Source organism: Neophocaena asiaeorientalis, unplaced genomic scaffold (assembly GCF_003031525.2).
Source record: "Neophocaena asiaeorientalis asiaeorientalis breed wild unplaced genomic scaffold, Neophocaena_asiaeorientalis_V1.1 scaffold117, whole genome shotgun sequence".
In the NCBI taxonomy this organism is placed as follows: domain Eukaryota; kingdom Metazoa; phylum Chordata; class Mammalia; order Artiodactyla; family Phocoenidae; genus Neophocaena; species Neophocaena asiaeorientalis.
In genome coordinates this window covers 451,282-475,892 of record NW_020173951.1, presented here as the reverse complement: position 1 = coordinate 475,892, position 24,611 = coordinate 451,282, and the positions used below count along the sequence as shown (strand labels likewise).

Sequence of the window (24,611 nt, the reverse complement as noted above, 5' to 3'; positions counted from 1 at the left end):
TTCTATTTGCTTCTGGTTGCTTAATTTTATTAAGAACTGTAGTTGATTTACAATATTTTATTAATTTTAGGTATACAACATAGTGATTCAGTATTTTTATAGATAACAGTCCTTTTAAATTATAAAATATTAGCTATATTCCATGTGCTGTATAATATATCCTTGTGGCTTATTTACTTTACACATAGTAGTTTGTGCCTCTTTAGAATTCTTAAATATTTGACAAAATTGGAAAATCCTCCCTTAAGCAAACTTTCCAAAAAAAGAACATTCTATATTTCGCTTTATGACGCTGTTTTAATCTTGATGTCAAAAACAGACAAAGACAAAAGTAGAAATGAAAGTTGTAGAGCAATCTCATCTGTAAACACATATATGAACCAATCTTAACTAATTATTAATAAACTGAATGCAACAACGTATGTTAAAGAAAAGAATGTTATGATGTGAACCCAGAATGCAAATATGGTTTATCATTAATTAAATCCATTAATACAACCTACTCAATTCACATATTTAAAAAGAAAAACGTTATGTTCACCTCAGTATACAGAAAGGCCTTCGATAAAATTCAACACCACTTCAGGTTTAACAACAACAAAAATTCTCTTCATTAACTGGTAACTAAAGGAAAACAATTTTTTGTTCCCTTTCAATGGTCTCTACCCAAAAAATGCATATATGTTTGACTTTATAGTCAAATAGTAGAATCATTCTCTTTAAAATTAGGAAAAAAAGCAGGATAGTGGCTTCTATTCAATATTATACCTGTCCTAGCCAGTGTAATAAAAGAAGACATAAGGATTGGAAATAAAAAAAGAAAAAGAAAGCTATCATACACACACAAACACGAGGAAGTACACCAAATGTGAAGTGAAATGCAAAACAATGCCTTGCCCAAGGATATAGAGCTGGTGAGGAGCAGAGCCTCAGAGGAATTCACATTTCATTTGGTTCCAAAGTCTAGAATCAACAACTTCTAATCTACTGTCTAGTGACCCACTTCAACTGTAATATAAAATGCAGTATTATTCCTCATAAATTTCCTTGCAAAAGTATTAGCCAAATTCATATATATGTGTGTGTGTGTGTGTGTGTGTGTGTATATATATATATGTATATATATATATATGTATATCTCAGCAACATTTCATAATCTTCCTTTAGATTTTGTTCTTCCTGTTTTTAGATTTTTTCTACTCTTTCAATATGATAAGCAGTGCACAGTGAATATTGTTGGTCTTTGTATGTACAAGTTAGTAACTTTTAAAAAATTTTTTTAGTTTTTGTATTTTATAATTAATTTTTATTGGAGTACAGATGCTTTACAACGTTGTATTAGTTTCTACTGTATAGCAAAGTGAATCAGCGATACATATACATATATCCTCTCTTTTTTTGATTTCCTTCCCGTTTAGGTCACCACAGAGCACTGAGTAGAGTTCCCTGAGCTATACGGTGTGTTCTCATCAGTTATCTATTTTATACATGGTATCAATAGTGTATATATGTCAATCCCAATCTCCCAATTCATTCCACCCCCACTTCCTCCCTTGGTGTCCATACATTTGTTCTCTATGTCTGTGTCTCTATTTCTGTTCTGCAAATAAGATCATATATACCATTTTTCTAGATTCCATATATATGCATTAATATACGATATTTGTTTTTCTCTTTCTGACTTCACTCTGTATGACACTCTCTAGGTCCATCCACATCTCTACAAATGACCCAATTTCATTCCTTTTTGTGGCTGAGTAATATTCCATTTTATATATGTACCACATTTTCTTTATCTATTCCTCTGTTGATGGACATTTAGGTTGCTTGCATGTCCTAGCTATTGTAAATAGTGCTGCAGTGAACACTGTGGTACATGACTTTTTGAATTATGGTTTTCTCTGGGTATATACCAATTAGTGGGATTGCTGGGTCGTATGGTAGTTCTATTTTTAGTTTTTTAAGGAACCTCCATACTGTTCTCCATAGTGGCTGTATCAATTTACATTCCCACCAACAGCATAGGAGGGTTCTCTTTTCTCCACACCCTCTCCAGCATTTATTGTTTGTAGACTTTTTAATGATGGCCATTCTGACTGGTGCGAGATGATGCCTGGTTGTAGTTTTGATTTTCATTTCTCTAATAATTAGTAATGTTGAGCATTTTTTCATGTATTTGTTGGCCATCTGTATGTCTTCTTTGGAGAAATGTCTATTAAGGTCTTCCGCCCATTATTTGATTGAGTTGCTTGTATATTTTGGAGATAATTCTTTGTCAGTTGCTTCGTTTGCAAATATTTTCTCCCATTCTGAGGGTAGTCTTTTTGTCTTGCTTATGGTTTCCTTTGCTGTGCAAAACTTTTAATTAGGTTCCATTTGTTTATTTTTGGTTTTGTTTTCATTATTCCAGGAGGTGAATCGAAGAAGATCTTGCTGCGATTTATGTCAAAGAGTGTTGTGCCTATGTTTTCCTCTAAGAGTTTTATAGTGTCTGGCCTTACATTTAGGTCTTTAATCCATTTTGAGTTTATTTTTGTGTATGGTGTTAGGGAGTGTTCTAATTTCATTCTTTAACATGTAGCTGTCCAGTTTTCTGAGCACCACTTATTGAAGAGGCTGTTTTTTCTCCATTGTATATTCTTGTCTCCTTTGTCATAGCTTAGGTGATCATAGGTGCCTGGGTTTATCTCTGGGCTTTCTATCCTGTTCCATTGATCTATATTTCTGTTTTTGTGCCAGTACCATGCCATCTTGATTACTGTAGCTTTGTAGTATAATCTGAAGTCAGGGAGCCTAATTCCTCCGGCTCTGTTTTTCTTTCTCAAGATTGCTTTGGCTATTCAGGGTCTTTTGCATTTCCATAAATATCATACAATTTTCTGTTCTAATTCTGTGGAAAATGCCATTGGTAATTTGATAGGGATTGCATTGAATCTGTAGATTGCTTTGGGTAGTATGGTCATTTTCACAATATTGATTCTTCCAATCCAAGAACATGGTATATCTCTCCATCTGTTTCTGTCATCTTTGATTTCTTTCATCAGCATCTTATAATTTTCTGAGTACAGGTCTTTTGCCTCCTCAGTTAGGTTTATTCCTAGGTATTTTATTCTTTTTGTTGCAATCATAAATAGGATTGTTTTCTTAATTTCTCTTTCTGATCTTTCATTGTTAGTGTATAGGAATGCAATAGATTTTTGTGTATTAATTTTGTATCCTGCAACTTTACTAAATTTATTGATTAGCTCTCGTAGTTTTCTGGTAGCATCTTTAGGGTTTTCTATGTATAGTATCATGTCATCTGCAAACAGTGACAGTTGTACTTCTTCTTTTCCAATTTGGGTTCCTTTTATTTCTTTTTCTTTTCTGATTGCCATGGCTAGCACTTCCAAGACTGTTGAATAATAGTCATGAAAGTGGACACCCTTGTCTTGTTCCTGATTTTAGAGGACATGCTTTCAGTTTTTCACCATTGAGAATAACGTTTGCTGTGGGTTTTCCATATGTGTCCTTTATTATGTTGATCTAGGTTCCCTCTCTGCCTACTTTCTGGAGAGTTTTTGTCATATATCAGTGTTGAATTTTGTCAAAAGCTTTTTTTGCATCTATTGAGATGATCATGTGGTTTTTATTCTTCAATTTGTTAATATGATGTATCACATTGATTGGTTTGCATATATTGAAGCATCCTTGCATCCCTGGTATAAATCCCACTTGATCGTGGTGTATAATCCTTTTAATGTGTTGTTGGATTCTGTTTGCTAGTATTTTGTTGAGGGTTTTTACGTCTATGTTTATCAGTGATATTGGCCTGCAGTTTTCCTTTTTGTGATATCTTTGTCTGGTTTTGGTAACAGGGTGACGGTGGCCTCATAGAATGAGTTGCAGAGTGTTGCACCCTCTGCAATTGTTTGGAAGAGTTTGAACAGGATAGGCATTAGCTCTTCTCTAAATGATTGATAGAATTCGCCTGGAAAGCCATCTGGTCCTGGACTTCGTTTGTTGGAAGATTTTAAATTACAGTTTCAATTTCATTACTTCTGATTCGTCAGTTCATATTTTCTGTTTCTTCTTGATTCAGTGTTCAAGGTTATACTTTTCTGAGAATTTGTCCATTTCTTCCAGGTTGTGCATTTTACTGGCATATAGTTGCTTGTAGAATGTTTCTGTGATGCCAGTTGTAACTTCTCCTTTTTCATTTCTATTTTTTTTTTGATTTGAGTCCTCTCCCTTCTTTTCTTGAGGAGTCTGGCTAAAGGTTTATCAATTTTGTTTATCTTCTCAAAGAACCAGCTTTTAGTTTTATTCATCTTTGCTATTGTTTTCCTCATTAGGTTAGTCTCTTTTAAGTTTATTTTCTTTGTATACATTCAAATGAGTGGGATTAATAGATCAATAATTGTGGCTATGGCTATTGAAATATATTGGCAAATTTTATTCTAAAGCGATTTGTAGTGATCATGGAAAGTGTGATTATAAGTGTGTTTCTAATTATACAATTAACTCATGGATTAAGAGCGTCTTTAAATGGTGCATATATTGGATAGTGGTTGTTCTACTAATTTATTAATATGGTATATGTAAGTCTTTTTTTAAAAAATAGGTTTTGTATTACAAAATAAGTTGCCGAGGGCTTCCCTGGTGGCGCAGTGGTTGAGAGTCCGCCTGCCGATGCAGGGGACATGGGTTCGTGCCCCTGTCCGGGAAGATCCCACATACCGCAGAGAGGCTGGGCCCGTGAGCCATGGCTGCTGAGCCTGCACGTCCGGAGCCTGTGCTCCGCAATGGGAGAGGCCACAACAGTGAGAGGCCCACATACCGCAAAAAAAAAAAAAAAAGTTGCTGATAGTTTTTCTTGTATTTCAGCTGTATTACTTATTTTTTAGTATACACGTAACTATTATTATTTTTGCTAGAAGTCAGGGACTAACTCATATAATTCTAACGTTTTATATGTTTAAAATTTTCATAATAAAAAACCTCTGAGAAATTTTTTTCAAATCACTTGAATTAATAATGGATAAAAGGCAAAGCTATATAAGCAAAAGAATCCTTTAATTTTTAAAAAATAAATTTCAAATTTTCACATGGTGAAATATTTTGCTACCTTTGGTTTTCCTCAGAATTAGAAAAGGGGATCAAGTCACACTATGTCCACCATATACCCAAGAGGCAGTACTGCCTAGTGGATAAGACCACACAATTAGGGAGAAAACTGCCTGCATTTAAATCCCAACTCTGTCACATAGTACCTCTGGGACTTTAAATAAATTACTATACTTTTCTAAGCTTTCCTTTTCTCTCTAAAAGTGCTCATACTGAGGTTGTTGGGAAGACTGTATAAGCTGTGTGCATAAGGCACTTAGAATAGTATTTGGCTCATAGTCAGCACTGAATAAGCCTTAGCTGTTATGATGGCAAAAGTACTGGATATGTACTGACTGGTAATAGAATAGATATTAGAGTAAACCTCTACTCCACTTCTGCTCCATCATACTTTTATTATTTTTAATTTTGGAGCATTTTATGACCAGAGTAATTGATGCTTCTGTTTTGTTCCTTTGTTTCTGGGTAGGTGGAAACGTAACATGTTCAGCATGTACAGAGAGGAGGTGGGCAAAAAAGTTATAAAAGAGCCACTTCTCGGATTTTGGCTTTAACTTTCTCTCCTTATACCCTCAAATCTTATTCTTTTATTTTCCTGTTATTTATTTTCCAGATTAAATGCATTTATGGAAAAAGGAAAATTGAATAGTAAGATGATAGCAGAATATTGTAATACGGCAATGGATTCCTCAGTGGAAAACAACATTTATGTAAACAAAGTGTGGGTTCAGTGTGAGAATGAAAGTTGTTTGAAATGGAGATTGTTGTCAAGTGAGGATGCAGCCAAAGTTGATCGCAATGAATCATGGTACTGCTTCATGAACACTGACTTAAGGTACAATAAGTGCTCTGTTTCTGAAGAAGACTTTCCTGAAGAGTCTCAGCTTCATCAAAGTGGATTTAAGATCGTCTATTCACAGCTCCCTCTTGGAAGCCTGGTTTTGGTAAAATTACAGCATTGGCCAAGGTAAGATTTTTGTTGCTGTTTTATAGTAAACTATTGAGGTATAGTCTTGCTAAGTTTATTGACTTTCAGAACTTTTCAAAGAATCAACTTCTTCCCTATTGTTGTCTAACTTCTTATTTATTATATTTTGATCTCATTGTTGTTCTTTCCCTGACTTCTTTGGGTTTAAGTCTTCTTTTTCTAGTTTCTTAAACTGGAAACTTAGATAACTGACTCATATCTGTTTCCCTCCTTATATGAGTGATTAAAGCTATAAATTTCTCTTATTAAGTACTACTTCAGTTATATCTCACAAATTTTAATATGTTTTATTTTATTACTATTCAGTTTTTGATTTCTTCTTTGAAATGAGTTATTAGAAATGTGTTTTTAAATTATAAAATATGCAGGATTCTAAAAATGTCTTATTTTTATTGATTCCTAATTTAACTGTTGTAGTCTGTTTCATTGAATCTTGATTTATGGCACAGCATGACCTATCCTGAAAAACATTTATATTCTGTAACTGTTGCCTAAATGCCTAAAAGATTTTTTTCTTTTTCTTTAGGTATTTGTATATTTACTGCTGTATGGCTTAGGTTTTCCTGTTCTGAGTTTATTTCCCAAGTATGCAATCTGCCTTTTCAGTGTATGGTTTCAAATCTTTTTATTTCAATAAGGTATTTTAAAAATTTTAAGCAGTTTATTCAGTTGCATTGCTTTGATTTTATTTTGGGACTTCTGTAGTACTGATAGTGAATCTTCTGTGGTTAGATTTGGTATTACTTTTTTCTTCCAATGTTTTCATCTTTTCATTTTTTTAATTTAAATATTTTTCCCTTTCCATCTTTTATTTTTCTGAAGGAGTTACAAATTGAACTTATTTTTTCTGTGTTCCTTCCAGTTTAGTCTTTATTGAAAACTTTATAATGTCTTTCATGAGTTTTGCTGCCTCTCTTTTTATTTTTTTTAATTTTGCAATTTTTTTAAACATCTTTACTGGAGTATAATTGCTTTACAATGTTGTGTTAGTTTCTGCTATATAACAAAGTAAATCAGCTCTATGTATACATATATCCCCATATGCGCTCCCTCTCGCGTCTCCCTCCCACCCTCCATATCCCACCCCTCTAGGTGCTAACAAAGCACCAGGGTGATCTCCCTGTGCTGTGTGGCTGCTTCCCACTAGCTATCTATTTTATATTTGGTAGTGTATATATGTCAGTGCCACTCTCTCACTTCTTCCTAGCTTACCCTTTCCCCTCCCCATGTCCTCAAGTCCATTCTCTATGTCTGCATCTTTATTCCTGTCCTGCCCTTAGATTGTTCAGAACCATTTTTTTTTTAGATTCCGTATATATGTGTTAGCATGCGATATTTGTTTTTCTCTTTCTGATTTACTTCACTCTGTATGACAGGCTCTAGGTCCATCCACCTCACCACAGATAACTCAATTTTGTTTCTTTTTATGGCTGAGTAATATTCCATTGTATATATGTGCCACATCTTCTTTATCCATTCATCTGTCAGTAGACACTTAGGTTGCTTCCATGTCTTGCCTATTGTAAATAGTGCTTAAATGAACATCATATATGACTCTTCTTGAATTATGGTTTCCTCGGTATATGCCCAGTACTGGGATTGCTGGGTCGTATGGTACTTCTATTTTTAGTTTTTGAAGGAACCTCCATAGTGGCTGGATCAATTTACATTCCTACCAACAGTGCAAGAGGGTTCCCTTTTCTCCACACCCTCTCCAGCTATTGTTGTTTGTAGATTTTCTGATGATGCCCATTCTAACTGCTGTGAGGTGATACATCATTGTAGTTTTGATTTGCATTTCTCTAATAATTAGTCATGTTGAGCAGCTTTTCATGTGCTTCTCGGCCATCTGTATGTCTTCTTCGGAGAAATGTCTATTTAGGTCTTCTGCCCATTTTTGTATTGGGTTGTTTGTTTTTTTGATATTGAGCTGGATGAGCTGCTTGTAAATTTTGGAGATTAATCCTTTGTCAGTTGCTTCGTTTGCAAATATTTTCTCCCATTCTGAGGATTGTCTTTTCATCTTGTTTATGGTTTCCTTTGCAGTGCAAAAGCTTTTAAGTCTCATAAGGTCCCATTTGTTTATTTTTGTTTTTATTTCCATTTCTTTAGAAGGTGGGTCAAAACTGATGTTGCTGTGATTTATGTCAAAGTGTGTTCTTCCTATGTTTTCCTCTAAGAGTTTTATAGTGTTTAGCCTTACATTTATGTCTTTAATCCATTTAGAGTTTATTTTTGTGTATGGTGTTAGGGAGTGTTCTATTTTCATTCTTCTACATGTAGCTATCCAGTTTTTCCAGCACCATTATTGAAAGCACTGTCTTTTCTCCATTGTATATTCTTGCCTCCTTTCTCAAACATAAGGTGACCATATGTGCATGGGTTTATCTCTGGGCTTTCTATCCTGTTCCTTGGATCTATATTTCTGTTTTTGTGCCAGTACCATACTGTCTTGATTACTGTAGGTTTGTAGTATAGTCTGAAGTTAGGAAGCCTGATTCCTCCAGTTCCATTTTTCTTTCTCAAGATTGCTTTGGCTATTTGGGGTTTTTTCTCTTTCCATATAAATTGTGAAATTTTCTGTTCTAGTTCTGTGAAAAATGCCATTGGTAGGTTGATAGGAATTGCATTGAATCTGTAGATTGCTTTGGTTAGTATAGTCATTTTCACAGTATGGATTCTTCCAATCCAAGAACATGGTATATCTCTGCATCTGTTTGTATCATCTTTAATTTCTTTCATCAGTGCCTTATAATTTTCTGTATACAGGTCTTTTGTCTCCTTAGGTAGGTTTATTCCTAGGTATTTTATTCTTTCTGTTACAGTGGTAAAAAGTAGTGTTTCCTTAATTTCTCTTTCAGATTTTTCATCATTAGTGTACAGGAATGTAAGAGATCTCTGTGCATCAATTTGTATCCTGCTACTTTACCAGATTCATTGATTAGCTCTAGTAGTTTTCTGCTAGCATCTTTAGGATTATCTATGTATAGTATCATGTCATCTGCACACAGTGACAGCTTTACTTCTTCTTTTCTCTTTTGGATTCCTTTTATTTCTTTTTCTTCTCTGATTGCTGTGGCTAAAACTTCCAAAACTATGTTGAATAAGAGTGGTGAGAATGGGCCACCTTGTACTGTTCCTTATCGTAGTGGATATGGTTTCTGTTTTTCACCATTGAGAACGATGTTGGCTGTGGGTTTGTCATATATGGCCTTTATTAGGTTGAGGTAAGTCCCCTGTATTCCTACTTTCTGGAGGGTTTTTATCATAAATAGGTGTAAGCTTTTGTTGAAGCTTTTTCAGCATCTATTGAGTGTTTCATATGGTTTTTGTTCTTCAGTTTGTTAACATGGTGTATCACATTGATTGGTTTGCGTATATTGAAGAATCCTTGCATTCCTGGGATAAACCCCACTTGATCATATTGTATGATCCTTTTAATGTGCTGTTGGAATCTGTTTGCTAGTATTGTGTTGAGAATTTTTGCATGTGTGCTCATCAGTGATACTGGCCTGTGTTTTCTTTTTTAGTGACACCTTTGTCTGGTTTTGGTATCAGGGTGATGGTGGCCTCATAGAATGAGTTTGGGAGTGTTCCTCCCTCTGCTATATTTTGGAAGAGTTTGAGAAGGATCGGTGTTAGCTCTTCTCTAAATGTTTGATAGATTTCGCCTGGGAAGCCATCTGGTCCTGGGCTTTTGTTTGTTGGACGATTTTTAATCACAGTCTCAATTTTAGTGCTTTTGATTGGCCTGTTTATATTTTCTGTTTCTTCCTGGTTCAGTCTCAGAAGGTTGTGCTTTTCTAAGAATTTGTCCGTTTCTTCCCGGTTGTCTATTTTTGGCGTATTGTTGCTTGTAGTAATCTCTTATGACCCTTTGTATTTCTGCAGTGTCAGTTGTTACTTCTCCTTTTTCATTTCTAATTCTGTTGATTTCAGTCTTCTCCCTTTTTTTCTTGATGAGTCTGGCTAATGGTTTATCAATTTTGTTTATCTTCTCAAAGAACCAGCTTTTAGTTTTATTGATCTTTGCTATCGTTTCCTTCATTTCTTTTTCATTTATTTCTGATCTGATCTTTATGATTTTTCTCCTTCTGCTAACTTTGGGGGTTTTCTGTTCTTTTTTTCTCTAATTGCTTTAGGTGTAAAGTTAAGTTGTTTATTTGAGATGTTTTTTGTTTCTTGAGGCAGGATTCTGTTGCTATAAACTTGCTTCTTAGAACTGCTTTTGCTGCATCCCATAGGTTTTAGGTCGTCTTGTTTTCATTGTCATTTGTTTCTGGGTATTTTTTGCTTTCCTCTTGATTTCTTCAGTGATCTCTTAGTTATTTAATAGCATATTGTTTAGCTTCCATGTGTTTGTATGTTTTACTTTTTTTTTTTCCGTAATTGATTTCTAGTCTCATAGCATTTTGGTCAGAAGAGATACTTGATACAATTTCAATTTTCTTAAATTTACCAAGGCTTGATTTGTGGCCCAAGATATGATCTATCCTGAAGGATGTTCCATGAGCACTTGAAAAGAAAGATTATTTTGTTGTTTTGGATTGAATGTCCTATAAGTATCAATTAAGTCCATCTTTTTTAATGTATCACTTAAAACTTGTGTTTCCTTATTTATTTTCATTTTGGATGATCTGTCCATTGGTGAAAGTGGGGTGTTAAAGTCCCCTACTATCATTGTCTTACTGTCGATTTCGTCTTTTATGGCTGTTAGGATTTGTCTTAAGTATTGAGGTGCTCCTATTTTCAGTTCATAAATATTTACACTTGTTACATCTTCTTCTTGGATTGAACCCTTGATCATTATATAGTGTCCTTCTTTGTCTCTTGTAATAGTCTTTATTTTAAAGTCTGTTTTTTCTGATATGAGAGTTGCTCCTCCAGCTTTAATTTGATTTCCATTTGCATGGAATATCTTTTTCCATCCTCTCACTTTCAGTCTGTATGTGTCCCTAGGTCTGAAGTGGATCTCTTGTAGACAGCATATATACGGGTCTTTTTTTTGTATCCATTCAGCCAGTCTGTTCCTTTTGGTTGGAACATTTCATCTATTTACATTTAAGGTAATTATCAATATGCATGTTCCTATAACCATATTCTTAATTGTTTTGGGCTTGTTATTGTAGGTGTCTTCCTTCTCTTTTCTTTCCTGCCTAGAGAAGTTCCTTTAGCATTTGTTGTAAAGCTGGTTTGGTGGTGCTGACTTCTCTTAGCTTTTGCTTGTTTGTATAGTTTTTAATTTCTCCATCGAATCTGAATGACATCCATGCTGAGTAGAGTAATCTTGGTTGTAGGTTTTTCCCTTTCATCACTTTAGATATGTCATGCCACTCCCTTCTGGCTTGCAGAGTTTCTGCTGAAAGATCAGCTGTTAACCTTATGGCGATTCCCTTGATGCTTTTAATCTTTTTTCTTTGTATTTAATTTTTGATGGTTTGATTAATGTGTGTCTTGGCATGTTTCTCCTTGGATTTATCCTGTATGGGACTCTCGGTGCTTCCTGGACTTTCCCATACTAGGGAAATTTTCAACAGTAATCTCTTCAAATATTTTCTCAGTCCCTTTCTTTTTTCTTCTTCTTCCTGGACCCCTATAATTTGAATGTTGATGCATTTAATGTTGTCCCAGATGTCTCTGAGACTGTCCTCAATTCTTCTCATTCTTTTTTCTTTAGCCTGCTCTGCAATAGTTATTTCCACTATTTTATCTTCCAGGTCACGTATCAGTTATGCTGCTATTGATTCATTGTAAAGAATTTTTAATTTCATTTATTGTGTTCTTCATCATTGTTTATTTGCTTTTTAGTGCTTCTAGGTCTTTGTTAAACGTTTCAGGTATTTTCTCCATTCTATTTCCAAGATTTTGGATCATCTTTACTATCATTACTCTGAATTCTTTTTTTTTTTTTGCGGTACACGGGCCTCTCACTGTTGTGGCCTCTCCCGTTGCAGAGCACAGGCTCTGGATGCGCAGTCTCAGTGGCCATGGCTCACGGGCCTAGCCGCTCTGCGGCATGTGGGATCTTCCCGGACCGGGGCACTGCACCACTAGGGAAGCCCTGAATTCTTTTTTATGTAGCTATTTCCTTTCCATTTCTTTGGTCTGATGGGATTTTACTTTGCTCCTTCATCTGCTGCGTATTTCTCTGTCTTCTAATTTTGCTTAACTTACTGTGTTTGGTGTCTCCTTTTCACAGCCTGCAGGTTCATAGTTCCCATTGTTTTTGGTGTATGCCCCCAGTGGGTAAAGTTGGTTCAGTGGGTCATGCAGGCTTCCTGGTTGAGGGGACTGGTGCCTGTGTTCTGGTGGATGAGGCTGGATGTTTTCTTTCTGGAGGGCAGGTTCGCATCCAATTGTGTGTTTTGGGGTGTCTGTGGACTTAGTATGATTTTAGGCAGCCTCTCTGCTAATGAGTGGGGTTGTGTTCCTGTCTTGTTAGTTGTTTGGCATGGGCTGTCCAGCACTGGAGCTTGCTGGTCGTTGAGTGGAGCTGGGTCTTAGCATTGAGACTGAGATCTCTGGGAGAGCTCTCACCGATTGATATTACATGGAGCCAGGAGGTCTCCAGTGGTCCAGTGTACTGAACTCAGCTTTCCCACCTCAGAGGCTCAGTACTGACATCCAGCTGGAGCACCAAGACCCTGTCAGCCACATGGCTCAGAAGAAAAGGGAGAAAAAAAACAAAGAAAAAGAAAGAAAGTAAAATACAATAAATAAGTTATTAAAGTAAAAAATAAAAACCATATTATTAAAATAAAAACATAAGAATGTAATAAATAAAAAAGAGGAGGGCAACCAAAGCAATAAACAAATCCACCAATGATAACAAGTGCTAAAAACTATACTAAGATATACATAAATTTCAGAAACTTATCAGTCACATACAGCAAACCCCAAGTCCACAGTTGCTCCCAAAGTCCACAGCCTCAATTTTGGGATGATTTGCTGTCTATTCAGGTATTCCACAGATGCAGGGTTCATCAAGTTGATTTTGGAAATTTAATCCGCTGCTCCTGTGACTGCATGGAGAAATTTCCTTTTCTCTTCTTTGTTCGCACAGCTCCTGGTATTCAGCTTTGGATTTGGCCCCGCTTCTGTGTGTAGGTCGCCCTCTGGCATCCGTTCTTCGCCGAGACAGGATGGGGTTAGAGGAGTGGCTGTTTAAGGGGCACTGGCTCACTCAGGCCAGGGGGAGGGAGGGTATGGAATGCGGGGTGAGCCTGCACTGGCAGAGGCTGGGGTAACGTTGTAACAGCCTGAGGTGTGCCGTGTGTTCCCCTGGGGAAGCTGTCCCTGGATCACAGGACCCTGGCAGTGGCGGGCTGCACATGCTCCTGGGAGGGGAGGTGTGGATAGTGACCTATGCTTGCACACAGGCTTCTTGGTGGCTGCAGCAGCAGTGTTAGCGTTTCATTTCCGTCTTTGGTGTCTGCGCTGATAGCTGCGGCAGGCGCCCTTCTCTGAAGCTCGTTTAGGCGGTGTTCTGTATCTCCTCTCCTCGCGCATCCCGAAACAGTAGTCTCTTGCCTCTTAGGAAGGCCCAGACTTTTTCCAGCACTATCTCCTGGCTAGCTGTGGCACTCTAGCCCCCTTCAGGCTGTGTTCACGCCACCAACCCCAGTCTTCTCTCTGCGATCCCACCGAAACCCGAGCCTCAGCTCCCAGCCCCCACCCGCCTCGGGGGGTGAGCAGACAGCCTCTCGGGCTGGTGAGTGCCAGTCCTCTGTGCGGGAATCTCTCCGCTTTGCCCTCTGCACCCCTGTTGCTGTGCTTTCCTGTTTGGCTCTGAAGCTTCCCCGCCGCCCGCCCCACCCCAGCCCCTGTCTCCACCAGTGAAGGAGCTTCCTAGTGTGTAGAAACTTTTCCTTCTTCACAGCTCCCTCCCACTGGTGCAGGTCCCGTCCCATTTCTTTTGTCTTTGTTTTTTCGTTTGCCCTACCCAGGTACGTGGGGATTTTCTTGCCTTTTGGGAGGTCTGAGGTCTTCTGCCAGCGTCAGTAGGTGTTCTGTAGGAGTTGTTCCACGTGTAGATGTATTTCTGATGTATTTGTGGGGAGGAAGTTGATCTCCACGTCTTACTCCTCTGCCATCTTGAAGGGCCTCTCCCTCCGCTTCCTTTTCTCCTGTCATCTTGTTTTCATTTATATTCAACTATTCTCCATGAAAAATATCAGACGTTTGCTTTCATTGGGAGACTGTGATGGGCTCATGTAACACACACACAGAACACACATGAGAGGCCTTCAAGTCAGTACCTAGATTCATGCTCTTGCTCTGTCACTTACCGTTGCGGGCTGAATTGTGTTCCCCCAAAGGTCATAAGTTAAAACTCTAACCTCAGAATGTAAGGGCCTTTAAAGAGGTGATTAAGTTAAAAGAGGCCATTAGAGTGAGCCCTAATCCAATCTGACTGGTGTTCTTATAAGAAGAGAAAATTTGGATACGCAGAGAGACACCAGAGGTGCATATGCACAGAGTAAAGACCATGCGAAGACAGAGCACGAGGGCAACAGTCTGCTGGCCAGGGAGAGACCTCAAGAGAAACCAGATCTGCTGACCTTGATCTTGGACTTCTAGCCTTTAAACATGTGAGAAAATAAGTTCCTGTTGTTTAAGCCACCCAGTCTCTGGTATTTTCCTATGGCAACTTTAGCAAACCAATACACTTAATATCTTTGCAGAGAGATTCAACCAATACACTTAATATCGACCTCAGAGAGATTTCCACATCTCAGAGAGATTTGGAATGTTACACATCAGCTCTGAGTAACCTTTTGTTACTGAGAGTTTTTCTAAGGATCAAATATGAAATGTTGTAAAAAGATATATATATTAATTGACTTCTGTGTAACTAGGATGGGCATGAAGAGGAACTAGATGGTTATGTATATGAACACTCATTTTTGAAGTTACTTATGAAGGTATTTGTAGTCTCATTGTCATTTTTCATATCTCTAACATTTTGAAAGCAGAGCATTTGTATTTTCTACTGGAAATTCTGAAGTTTCAATAACTCTCATTCAAGAAATGGTTTTGAATCTTGTCACTATGTCTGAAATATTATGTTAGAAATTTGATTAGGAATTTCTTTTGCAGTTTTGTACTTGTAGCTGAGGGTTAGGATTTGAAATATGAATGAAGCATGTTTTACTCTAGTCCCTAAATTACCTCCAATCTATGATTAGGACTGTCAAAATGCTGCAGAATACAGCTGTAACTACCTTCTTGTTGTTTGGAAAGAGTAGAATGCATTTGGCATGTAGTCACATATATTTCTTTTTATAAACTAAGTACACATGAGCACAGACTTAAAATTCAGGTTAAGAAACTCAAATCTGTTGCGTATTGCTTATTCAGTTCCACAAATACAATAGAAAGATGATAACAAGATAAATTGCAGTAGTAGAATATAAAGCTGAATTAGCCTACTAAAAGCAGCCAAACATCAGTTCTTAATTAAGAAATGTTATAGACCCTGAAATTTCAAGTGGGAAGATCAGTCAGCTGGCTACAGAGACGCTTAACAGTGTAGCATTATCTGGGTCAATTCTTATTAGCCCATGTCCTTATACGTAGCTTTTGAAGGCTCAGAAATTCAATCTTATCAACATCTCAGAGTTATTCTTTCTCAGAAGAGTTCATACTTTCCAATAAAGCTGAAAAGCTAAAGAGAGACTGATACAGAGTCAAGAAATGCCTGCTTAATCTTTATATAATAAAAATAAATAATAGTTAAGAGCCTATCATTTTCTTTGTCTATGGTCAAGCTCCATGGAAAATCAAATTAAAATAGTTATATTTATCATCACATTATAAGATAGCACACACCTACATACTTATAAAATACTTATGCAGCCTCTTGCCTTTGAGTAATGCCTATGTGAGCTTGAGGGTGGGGCTGTCTGCATTACTAGGAAGACAAAAACTATCTCTATAATGTTTAAGAAGTCTTTATTTTTAAAGATTGATCAAATACATTGTATTTAGCTAGAAAGAGCAAAGAAATTAAAAGTAAAAATTAGCAGTGCATCTCTCACTTAGTATAGGAAAATACAGTATCAAGCAGAAACTAGGCATGTTTACCAGACATTTTACAATGATTTCTCATAAGTATGAAAATTAATTTATAGAAAATATATTTGCATTCTAAATACTGTAGTCTAAACAGTTTAGTAATCAGATATGCCTTTAAGTTAACAAACCAATCCAGTGATACTTTTTAGATATAGTATATACATTTATAAATTGTGGTTTCTACTAGATCCTTTCAGTATTATAAAATAGTATTTGATTATTTCTCATTTGCATACTTTTGCTTATGGATTTATATGTGTGCAGATGAGAAATTTCCTCTTCCCAACGGTCCCTGCAGTTAGGTATAACAAAGACATTTCTTGGAAAGTATGACATTAAGTTAGTCATGATTCCAACTCATCCATTTTGTTTCCCACAGATTAAGAATGAGGCCCAAGTAAATCTGCTATCTTCTTAAACATCCAGACCACAGTTTGAAAATAAAAGTTATATATTTCTTCTCATTCGGTATAAATACATGGCAGCTGTTATCATGCTTAAGCTTCAACTTATTGAAGGCAGTAGCCAACTCATTAAAGATCATTTCCACTGGATAAGGAATGTGTAAGACATCAGTTTCTTTGTAATGTATTTTCACTTTCCTTTGAAGTTTCTTGTCCTGCCAAAATTTTCCATTTCCTCCTGCAAGTGGATTTCAACACCTGATGTCTATTTGACCTTGTTGTGTTTGTACATTTTACCTTCTACCACCCACAGGTTCTGAGATTGACCATACACTTTCCTTGTAATTCTGACACCCTTCCATTGGGTGGCCTATTCTTACTGTCCCTCTTCACCTTTAAGCCCCACACAACACTCAGAATTACTCCTCAATATGAAAGTGAAAAATCAGGAAGTAGAAATGCACAATGCACTATCATCATTGACAGTTTGGGAACTCAAATTGAGGTCAGAGTGAGGGGAAAAAATGGACATCACCTTCTTTCTTCAATCACAGGAAGTCAGAGATGATGATGGATGGAGCAGCTGGAGAGAAGTAATCATGTTTTCTACATGATGTATTGCCTCTGCTCAGCTTTTCCTGTAGTTTGGTACATTCTGTTTTAGCTGATATGTACAGACTAGGAGTCAGACAATTCCTTTGCACCACCTGAAAGTACCCCAGATATTTGGACATTTCATAATACTTTTCATAATTCATCTTTAAATCAGTATGCAATACTTTCTGTAATAAAATATGTTTTAAATAATGAACCAAAGCTTTTTTCTTTTTTTGGTATCTAATTCTTTTTAGGAGTCATCTCTTTTTGTTTATATTTTATTGAGTAATAATTTAAATTGAATACTCTGGGACCCAATAGGTTCCACTTAAAAAATAGTTGTATCAGAATTTGTGTCAGAAAAGTAGCAGCTCATCTTACACATAATAACTGCAGAATCTTTCTTTCATGTGTTAAATATCAGAAATCCATTTTGTGAGACTGTTTTACACTGAATGGAGTAGGTACTGCTCATAAATTGGTATTGGGTTGACAGTAATCCATATTAAAATTGCTGTGAAGTGCAAATCACCTAGTATTAAACATGAGCCCCTTACCTTTTATAAAGAGTTTAAACAAATATAATGTAACAATCATAGTTTGGTTGTTTTTAAAATAGCTATTGATCATATTGAAGGACCCACTTGTTCCTTGACTTCTGATAAGTTGAGGGTCTCCATTGCAGCTACCACTCATTCTTAGTCATTCATTTGCCTGTTGAAGCCCCCTTCTTTTGAGTGTGTTCCCTCAGCAATTTATATTTCCATTGTAGATTTAAAAGATAAACTGCATTCAAGTTTAACTCTTAAGTGCAGCCCAGTAAGAGTCACCAAATAGCAGTAAGATACAGTGACGTGAGCCTGATAACAACCAGATGGTCCTCTTCATTTAGGTCCTGAACTTTCACTTGACTTTCCATTATCATTTCCAATTCTTCTTTGGCTTAAAGATTGTCTGACTCAATTTTTAATTTCTCTAGCCCTTATTTTCCCACGGTTCTGGGGGCTAAAATTCTGAGGTCAGGGTGTCAGAGGGTTGATTTCTTCTCAGGCCTCTCCTTGGCTTGTAGGTGGGTCTCTCTTTTTGTGTCTTCTCATGGTCTTCCCTGTGTGTGTGTCTGGGTCCTAATCTTCTCTTTTTAATAAGGAAACTAATCATGTTGGATTGGGGCTCACCTTTTAACTTAGTTACTTCCTTAAAGACCCCCTCTCCAAATACAGTCACATTCTGAGGTACTGGCGGTCAGGACTTCGACATATGAATGCGGGTTGGTGGGATCACATAATTCAGTCCATAATGATGGCGCTTTACACCATTTTAATTTGCCAGAAACCAAAAATGTGTAAAGCACATGTTTGTTTGAACTTTGAAACAGCGCAGTGAGGAACCAGAGTTATAGTGAGGCCTAGTTACCTGCTTGAGGCCTCCTGTCTGGTAGAAGGCAGAACTAGAGCCTGGATCTTCTAATTTGAACTTCTCTACCTTTTTCGCTCTGTGGTACTGCAAACTGAACTCGTTAATTGTACAGATAATTGAACTTGATAATTGTACAGATAATTATAATATTATAAATAATAGAACTTGATAATTGTACAGAATTTTGAATGCTTGGGTATATTAGATATGCATATTTTGGATCTTGATCTGTAAAATTCAGTCAGATTTCTGCTGTACGTTCCCCTAAGATTTATTTTTAGTAAAGAATAAACCTTATTTGCAGTACTGAGGATTTTTAGCCATTTGGTCACTGCCAGTGGAACAGGTGTGGTGGGGGAGGGATAACACAGAACCGCTGACTCTATTTCTACTTTTCTCACAGTTGTTACAAAGGACCACTTTGGCAGTCCTGGCTCATGAATCGCTAGCTCTCTCCTACCCCATCAGAAGCCCTGTCAGTGGGTTAACATTTTAGTAGTTAATCATTCTGATTGGTGAGAGTTGATTCAAGCCTGCCATGAATCTGATGACTCTTTTTTCTCTTATCTTTCCTATTAGCAGTGCCTAAATGTCTCTTATAGACCCTGGAAATGATTCTTTTGTCTTATGAGTCTTTCTCCTCATATCTTATGAATGTCTTGAGTATGTGACTGTTTCAAAGCTTTCTATATCTACAAAGATACAAATGATCACTTGCATCAATTGAATATCCTACTTTTAAAAGATACAATATGACTATGTTTAAAATTTGTAAAGAAGTTATTAAAATTCAAAGGGCAAAGTTTGACAGGTGATTGTGACAGATATATTAATGTCTGCCTTTTTTAAAGCATCAAAATAATAAAAATATTTTCTTTTGAAAGTTGGCCAGGGATACTTTGCCCTGATCCTTTTAAAGGGAAATATGTGACCTATGACCTGGATGGAGATGTTGAACAGTATCACATAGAATTCCTGGGTGATCCCCATTCAAGATCATGGATAGATGCAACGTTTGTTGGACATTATAGTATCACATTAAAGGTAGGTACAGTAACATCAAAACTTTGTTCCTCTTGCACTTGTTTTTAATTATGGCCATTTTGTCTCAGATCCTAAAAGAGATATAATTTTTTACTTTTATATTTATATAAACAAAATAGTATGTACTATTTGTTTAAACTCAAATATTTGTATTTTTAAAGCAGCTTTTTCAAAGGAAGTATGGATATAAAAATAGCCACGAGGTAGTTTTAAATTTTATTTCTCTAATGGCAATATAGTGTAAATCAACTGAGGACTCCATAATTGTCTTTTGAAACAGATTTACAATTCCATCATTTGGTAATTTTTTAATTCTCTTGAGAAGATTCTAAGTTATAGCCCTAGCTCACAGGGAAGATTAATTATGGAATGCAACCAGATTTTTCAAATTTCAAACAGTATTTCATTATACTAACTCCTTCAGTATTTTTTGATTCTTTTTAAACTTTAAATCACACACTACAATTAATGAATAGACTCAATTCTCAAGTTGATGAGATGAGAGTAAGTGAATTGGACCTGTTTTCATGGGTTTGGTTTAACTGTTATAAATTAATTCAATTATCCGTATCTGTATTCTAATATTGAAACTTTTCATCTGCAAACCATGCTTTCATTAGAAATCTGATTAAAAAGTAGATGTCAGAAATGTGAATGCCTTTGACTCAATTTGGATGGTTCCTATTTTAGAGTGAGAAGTATATATATACTTCTCCATTTAATCCACAGTATAAGGAAATCTGAGGTACTTGCAGATGGACTTCTACTTTTTCTCTGGCATAAACAGTACCTTTGTTCTATTCAGCTTGAAAGCAGCTGGAAGGGAAGGCTGTTTCAGTAGAAATATTTAAGTATGGAATAACATCACATACATCCATTTCATGGTAGTTGTGAGCCAGTCATTTTAATATGAGGCACCTTCTCTGCTCGGACATTTCAGATGTGTCCCTGGGCACTTCTGATGGCAACCACAGAAGATAGGAAGGAGTGTTCTTCCTTATGTGCCCCTCCCCTTTTCTAAAAGATAGGGAAACCTAGCTTCTCATGAGGCAGAAATTAGAATCTTAAATATTTGACAGTGTGATAAAGAGCAGGGCATTCTTAAGAAATTGTATTTAAACATACATAAAAAATCAAAGTGTATTTTTGTCTGAAGTAATGTTACTCTCAGGATTTGAGTTCTGTCAGGATAAATTTGAATAGTCTGATTCCACTGAGGATACCATTAATCCCTGGGACAAGGAAAAAATCTGATGCAAAACAAAACTAAACTCAAGAATCAGGAGCCATAAGGTTTTAACCTTCTGAAAGCATTAATACAAGCAAAGACCATGAATTCAGGGCTGCTTAAATTAAATAGGCTCCTAAAGCAAGAATGAGAACAGAGAAAAATAAAGCATTTGTTTCACCTCTTCTTTCCCTACTCCCCCAGCTGGCTGGGTGCTCTGGGTGGATAACTCACTGGGTGACCACAGGCTCTGGGACAGGCTCTCTCCTCTACTGTCATTCATGGTGTCTACCTACAGGCTCGTGTCTCTTACTCTCTTCTCGTTTGTATCTTTTTCTTCATTTCCTCTCTTGGAGCTAATATAATAGGGATGCCTTCTTCTGTGGGTCTCTTCATTCAAGGCTGAAATTTTAGTTCCCCTTTACCTCAGATTCAGCTGGCACATGCCCAGCTGCCCTGCTATGCTCCGATTCCCTACTCCTGGCTATCTAAGAATCTCCGCTTGCCAAGAAGGAAACTCCCAGATGATTAAAGGCTCATTGCCCCAATGAGAAGTCAAGAAACAGAAAGCGAAGAGGTCAACTGACAACCAAGATAGAAAAATGGTACCTATGAGAAACTGTTTGAAAATGAATAATATCAAACTATATCCCTTGGAGATGGAGATAGTATTGACTCCAACGTGTAGTTCAATTGCCTAGACATCCCAGGAATTTAATCTGTTATGGTCCTCTCTGCACTGGAGCTCCTACTTCCTCAAATACTGTCTCTACACTGTGCCAGGTTGATCCAGATATTAAATCCACACCCCTGCCCCCATAAAAATATCACTTACACAAAAATAAAAAATGTATATTAGACAATGTAGACCTTCTTAAAGATTTTTGTGGAAGAGATGGAGAATGGTTGCACATTGCACCTGTTGTCTGAGCTCCTTTTCTAAAAGTAGACACAGAATGATAGGCATATACAGCTCTCACTGTTTAAGCTGACTGTATCTTACTTCATATATATTATTTCAACATTACTTTCTCCTAATTTGTGTAAGCTTAGTTTAACAAATGATTAAATAATATTTCAGAGTTTTCACTGACTGTGGACTATATTTTGCAGTGTGTGTTTTACTGTGAAAGAGAAATAAGCTCTTCTAGAAAGACATTATATGCATTTATGAAAAAATTAAATATTTTTTAGTTTTAGATTCTGAAAATGTTAAGTCTTCTCTTTTAGTTTAGGTTTGTCTAGTTTTTCTTTTTTCTTTTATTTTTTTTAGTGGTCACTGAAAAATTGGTATGTTTATGGGACCAGTGACTTATTAATTTTCTTGTTGACAGCACAACAGAGCTCTGTCACTGTGGATGAATATGTATATGAATATACAGGTGATAAGCTTTTCCCCAGTAAATAAAATTACTCATCAATATATTGGGATATACTTCAGAAAAAAGTTGAAAGTAATATTTAGATTTTGTATTTGTAATTTATATTAGTTTACTCATACATTTTATTTTTTCATTTACTATAAAATCAGTAGTATAAAGATAGCTGAAATTCCCTTCCCCTTTTAAAGAAACCTTGATTCTCTTATGGTATATATTCAAAATACCTGTCACTCTGGTTATTACTTAGAGAAAATAGATGTGAACATGTGCTAGATAGCTATTTAAGAGTTGATGCATGGAATACAGTTCTTTCCCCAGTTAGCACAAATGTTGTTTCTTTTATATTTAGTAGGTACATGTCTGCAGAATCCATTATTTGCAAGTTTATTTCTTTGCTTGATAGACTACATGACTTAGTTTAGTATTTCTTAAGCCTCGCTTTGCATTAGAAGGCTTTATAAAGCAATGACAGCAAACAAAACACAGCAATGCCTGGGCTGTACTCTACTGAATCAATTAAATCAGAAGCTCTTGGAGTAAGGCCAGGCCTCAGCATTTCTAAGTCCCTCAAATGAATCTGTATCCCAGAGAGAGAGAACCACTGACTAAGTTTTCTCAACTTGAGGCATCAGACTTTTGTTGGTTTAACTCTACTAGTGCAGTAATGTAACTGTGGTCATGGCTCACTGTTTCACGACGCGTTTCTCCTACTTCCTTTGTTAGTCTTTCACTCTGGTTTGCCTGGAGATGATGCTGACTGCCATAGGTTCACATGTCTAACCCAGAAGTAAGAGTTTCCCTGAACACAGCTTTAAAGTCAATCTTGTCATTGAACATTGTACATAATTTATAGATATTGCTGATAAAGCTGATGTATAATTTAAATGTAATATGTATAGCATGTTTTAGTTGATGATCTATAAGTTATATAGAGTCATTATAATTTTTATTGGACATAAATTATGAACTCCAACCAGTGATCGCTTGGCCTACAATTTTCTAGTTCTTTATACTGCCAAGAAAATGTAAGTTGTTCACCCCTGATGCTAGGAGGCTCCTGTGGTAAAATTTAGGTTTCTTTTGGTCCATGATGTGAGTGGATTTTTTTTGTCTATGTATTTTAACAGTCTGCTCACTACTGTATGGAGGATATACCTGGAGATGTGTAAACATTTCTTTGGGTACCAGATGTCATTTGGGTATTTACCCGTTGTATTATGGAGCTGCCTCTGTTTTCCAGGGATATGAAAAAGGAGCAATGCTGTATTGCTAAATTTGAGCTCTGCAATTCCTAGAATTCTGCTTCCTAATTGGGGTGGTCATTAATACTGTTCACCAAAATGTTGCAGGTTACTGCCTTCCTGTTATAAAGTAGAGATGCACATTTGATACTCTTGAGGTGGGGTGAGACCAATGAGTTGTGAGTGAGTGATGAATATCTGAGCATATGACTGTGTCCAGTGCAACATCATCCAGAGCTCTCTCTTTCTCTGTGGCTCTGTGACTGATAATTGAAATTTTCGTTTGCTACTCTCTCAGCCCAGATCCCTTGATCACTCTTAGCAAAGGCCTCCACTGCCACCAGATAACAGATCTGCAACATGAAGAAGATATAGGCCTCACTTTAAGCCCCTAGGATTATCCTAACAGATACACTAATGATAGTACAGAGGATGTTACAGTTCTTTGTAACCTGTATCTTTAGCAGGACCATTCCTGAAGCTTCAGTACTCTTCAGAATACAGCCAAACGACTGAAATCACATTACTCTTAATTTTTCCAGTCTGTAAGTAGAACTAACACAACCTGTAGTAATTTATCAAATAAGTTGATTTCTTTTCTGTATTATGATAAACATATGATAGAAATTACCAGCATTGATGATACATTGAATCTAAATTTGGTCCAGTAAATATCCTCCAGCAGAGGGCTCTGATTGTCAGTATGCACTGCAGTGACTCCAGTAACTAAACAAGCCTATAAATAGCAATCATGTAATTGAACCCCTGCTACAGGCCAAGGATTGGGTAGATCCTTTTATAATAATATAACACAATAATATATAATATAATAAATATAATATTTAAAGTCTCATAGCAACCCCATGAAGATAGGCATCACCACTATTGACATATGGAAGAAACTGTGATTCAGGCTTCATGTCTAGCCCAAGGTCAATCAGCTGCTAAGGGATGGGGCAATGATTAGAATCAGGATGTCTAACCCCGAGGTCCAATTTTTCTCTCCTATACCTTGCCAATTTACGTATACATAAGCAATAGTCTAATTTATTGTTGAATGTTTTTCCACATTGAAATGAGGAACATTTCCACCTTTTAATTCTAATATACATGTTGAATGATGGCAGT

At 36.4% G+C, this 24,611-nt stretch overlaps 1 protein-coding gene across 2 annotated transcripts in view; it reads left to right on the top strand.

Annotated features, from left to right (window-relative positions):
* Positions 1-24,611, top strand: part of ZCWPW2 (zinc finger CW-type and PWWP domain containing 2) — a 132,596-nt gene that overhangs the window by 46,771 nt on the left and 61,214 nt on the right. For both annotated transcript variants that reach the window (XM_024752864.1, XM_024752863.1), the window contains exons 2-3: positions 5,720-6,073; positions 19,473-19,632. In XM_024752864.1, coding sequence (XP_024608632.1) covers positions 5,733-6,073; positions 19,473-19,632 — 501 coding nt within the window. In that variant the 5' untranslated portion in view covers positions 5,720-5,732. The remainder of the gene's footprint in view (positions 1-5,719; positions 6,074-19,472; positions 19,633-24,611) is intronic.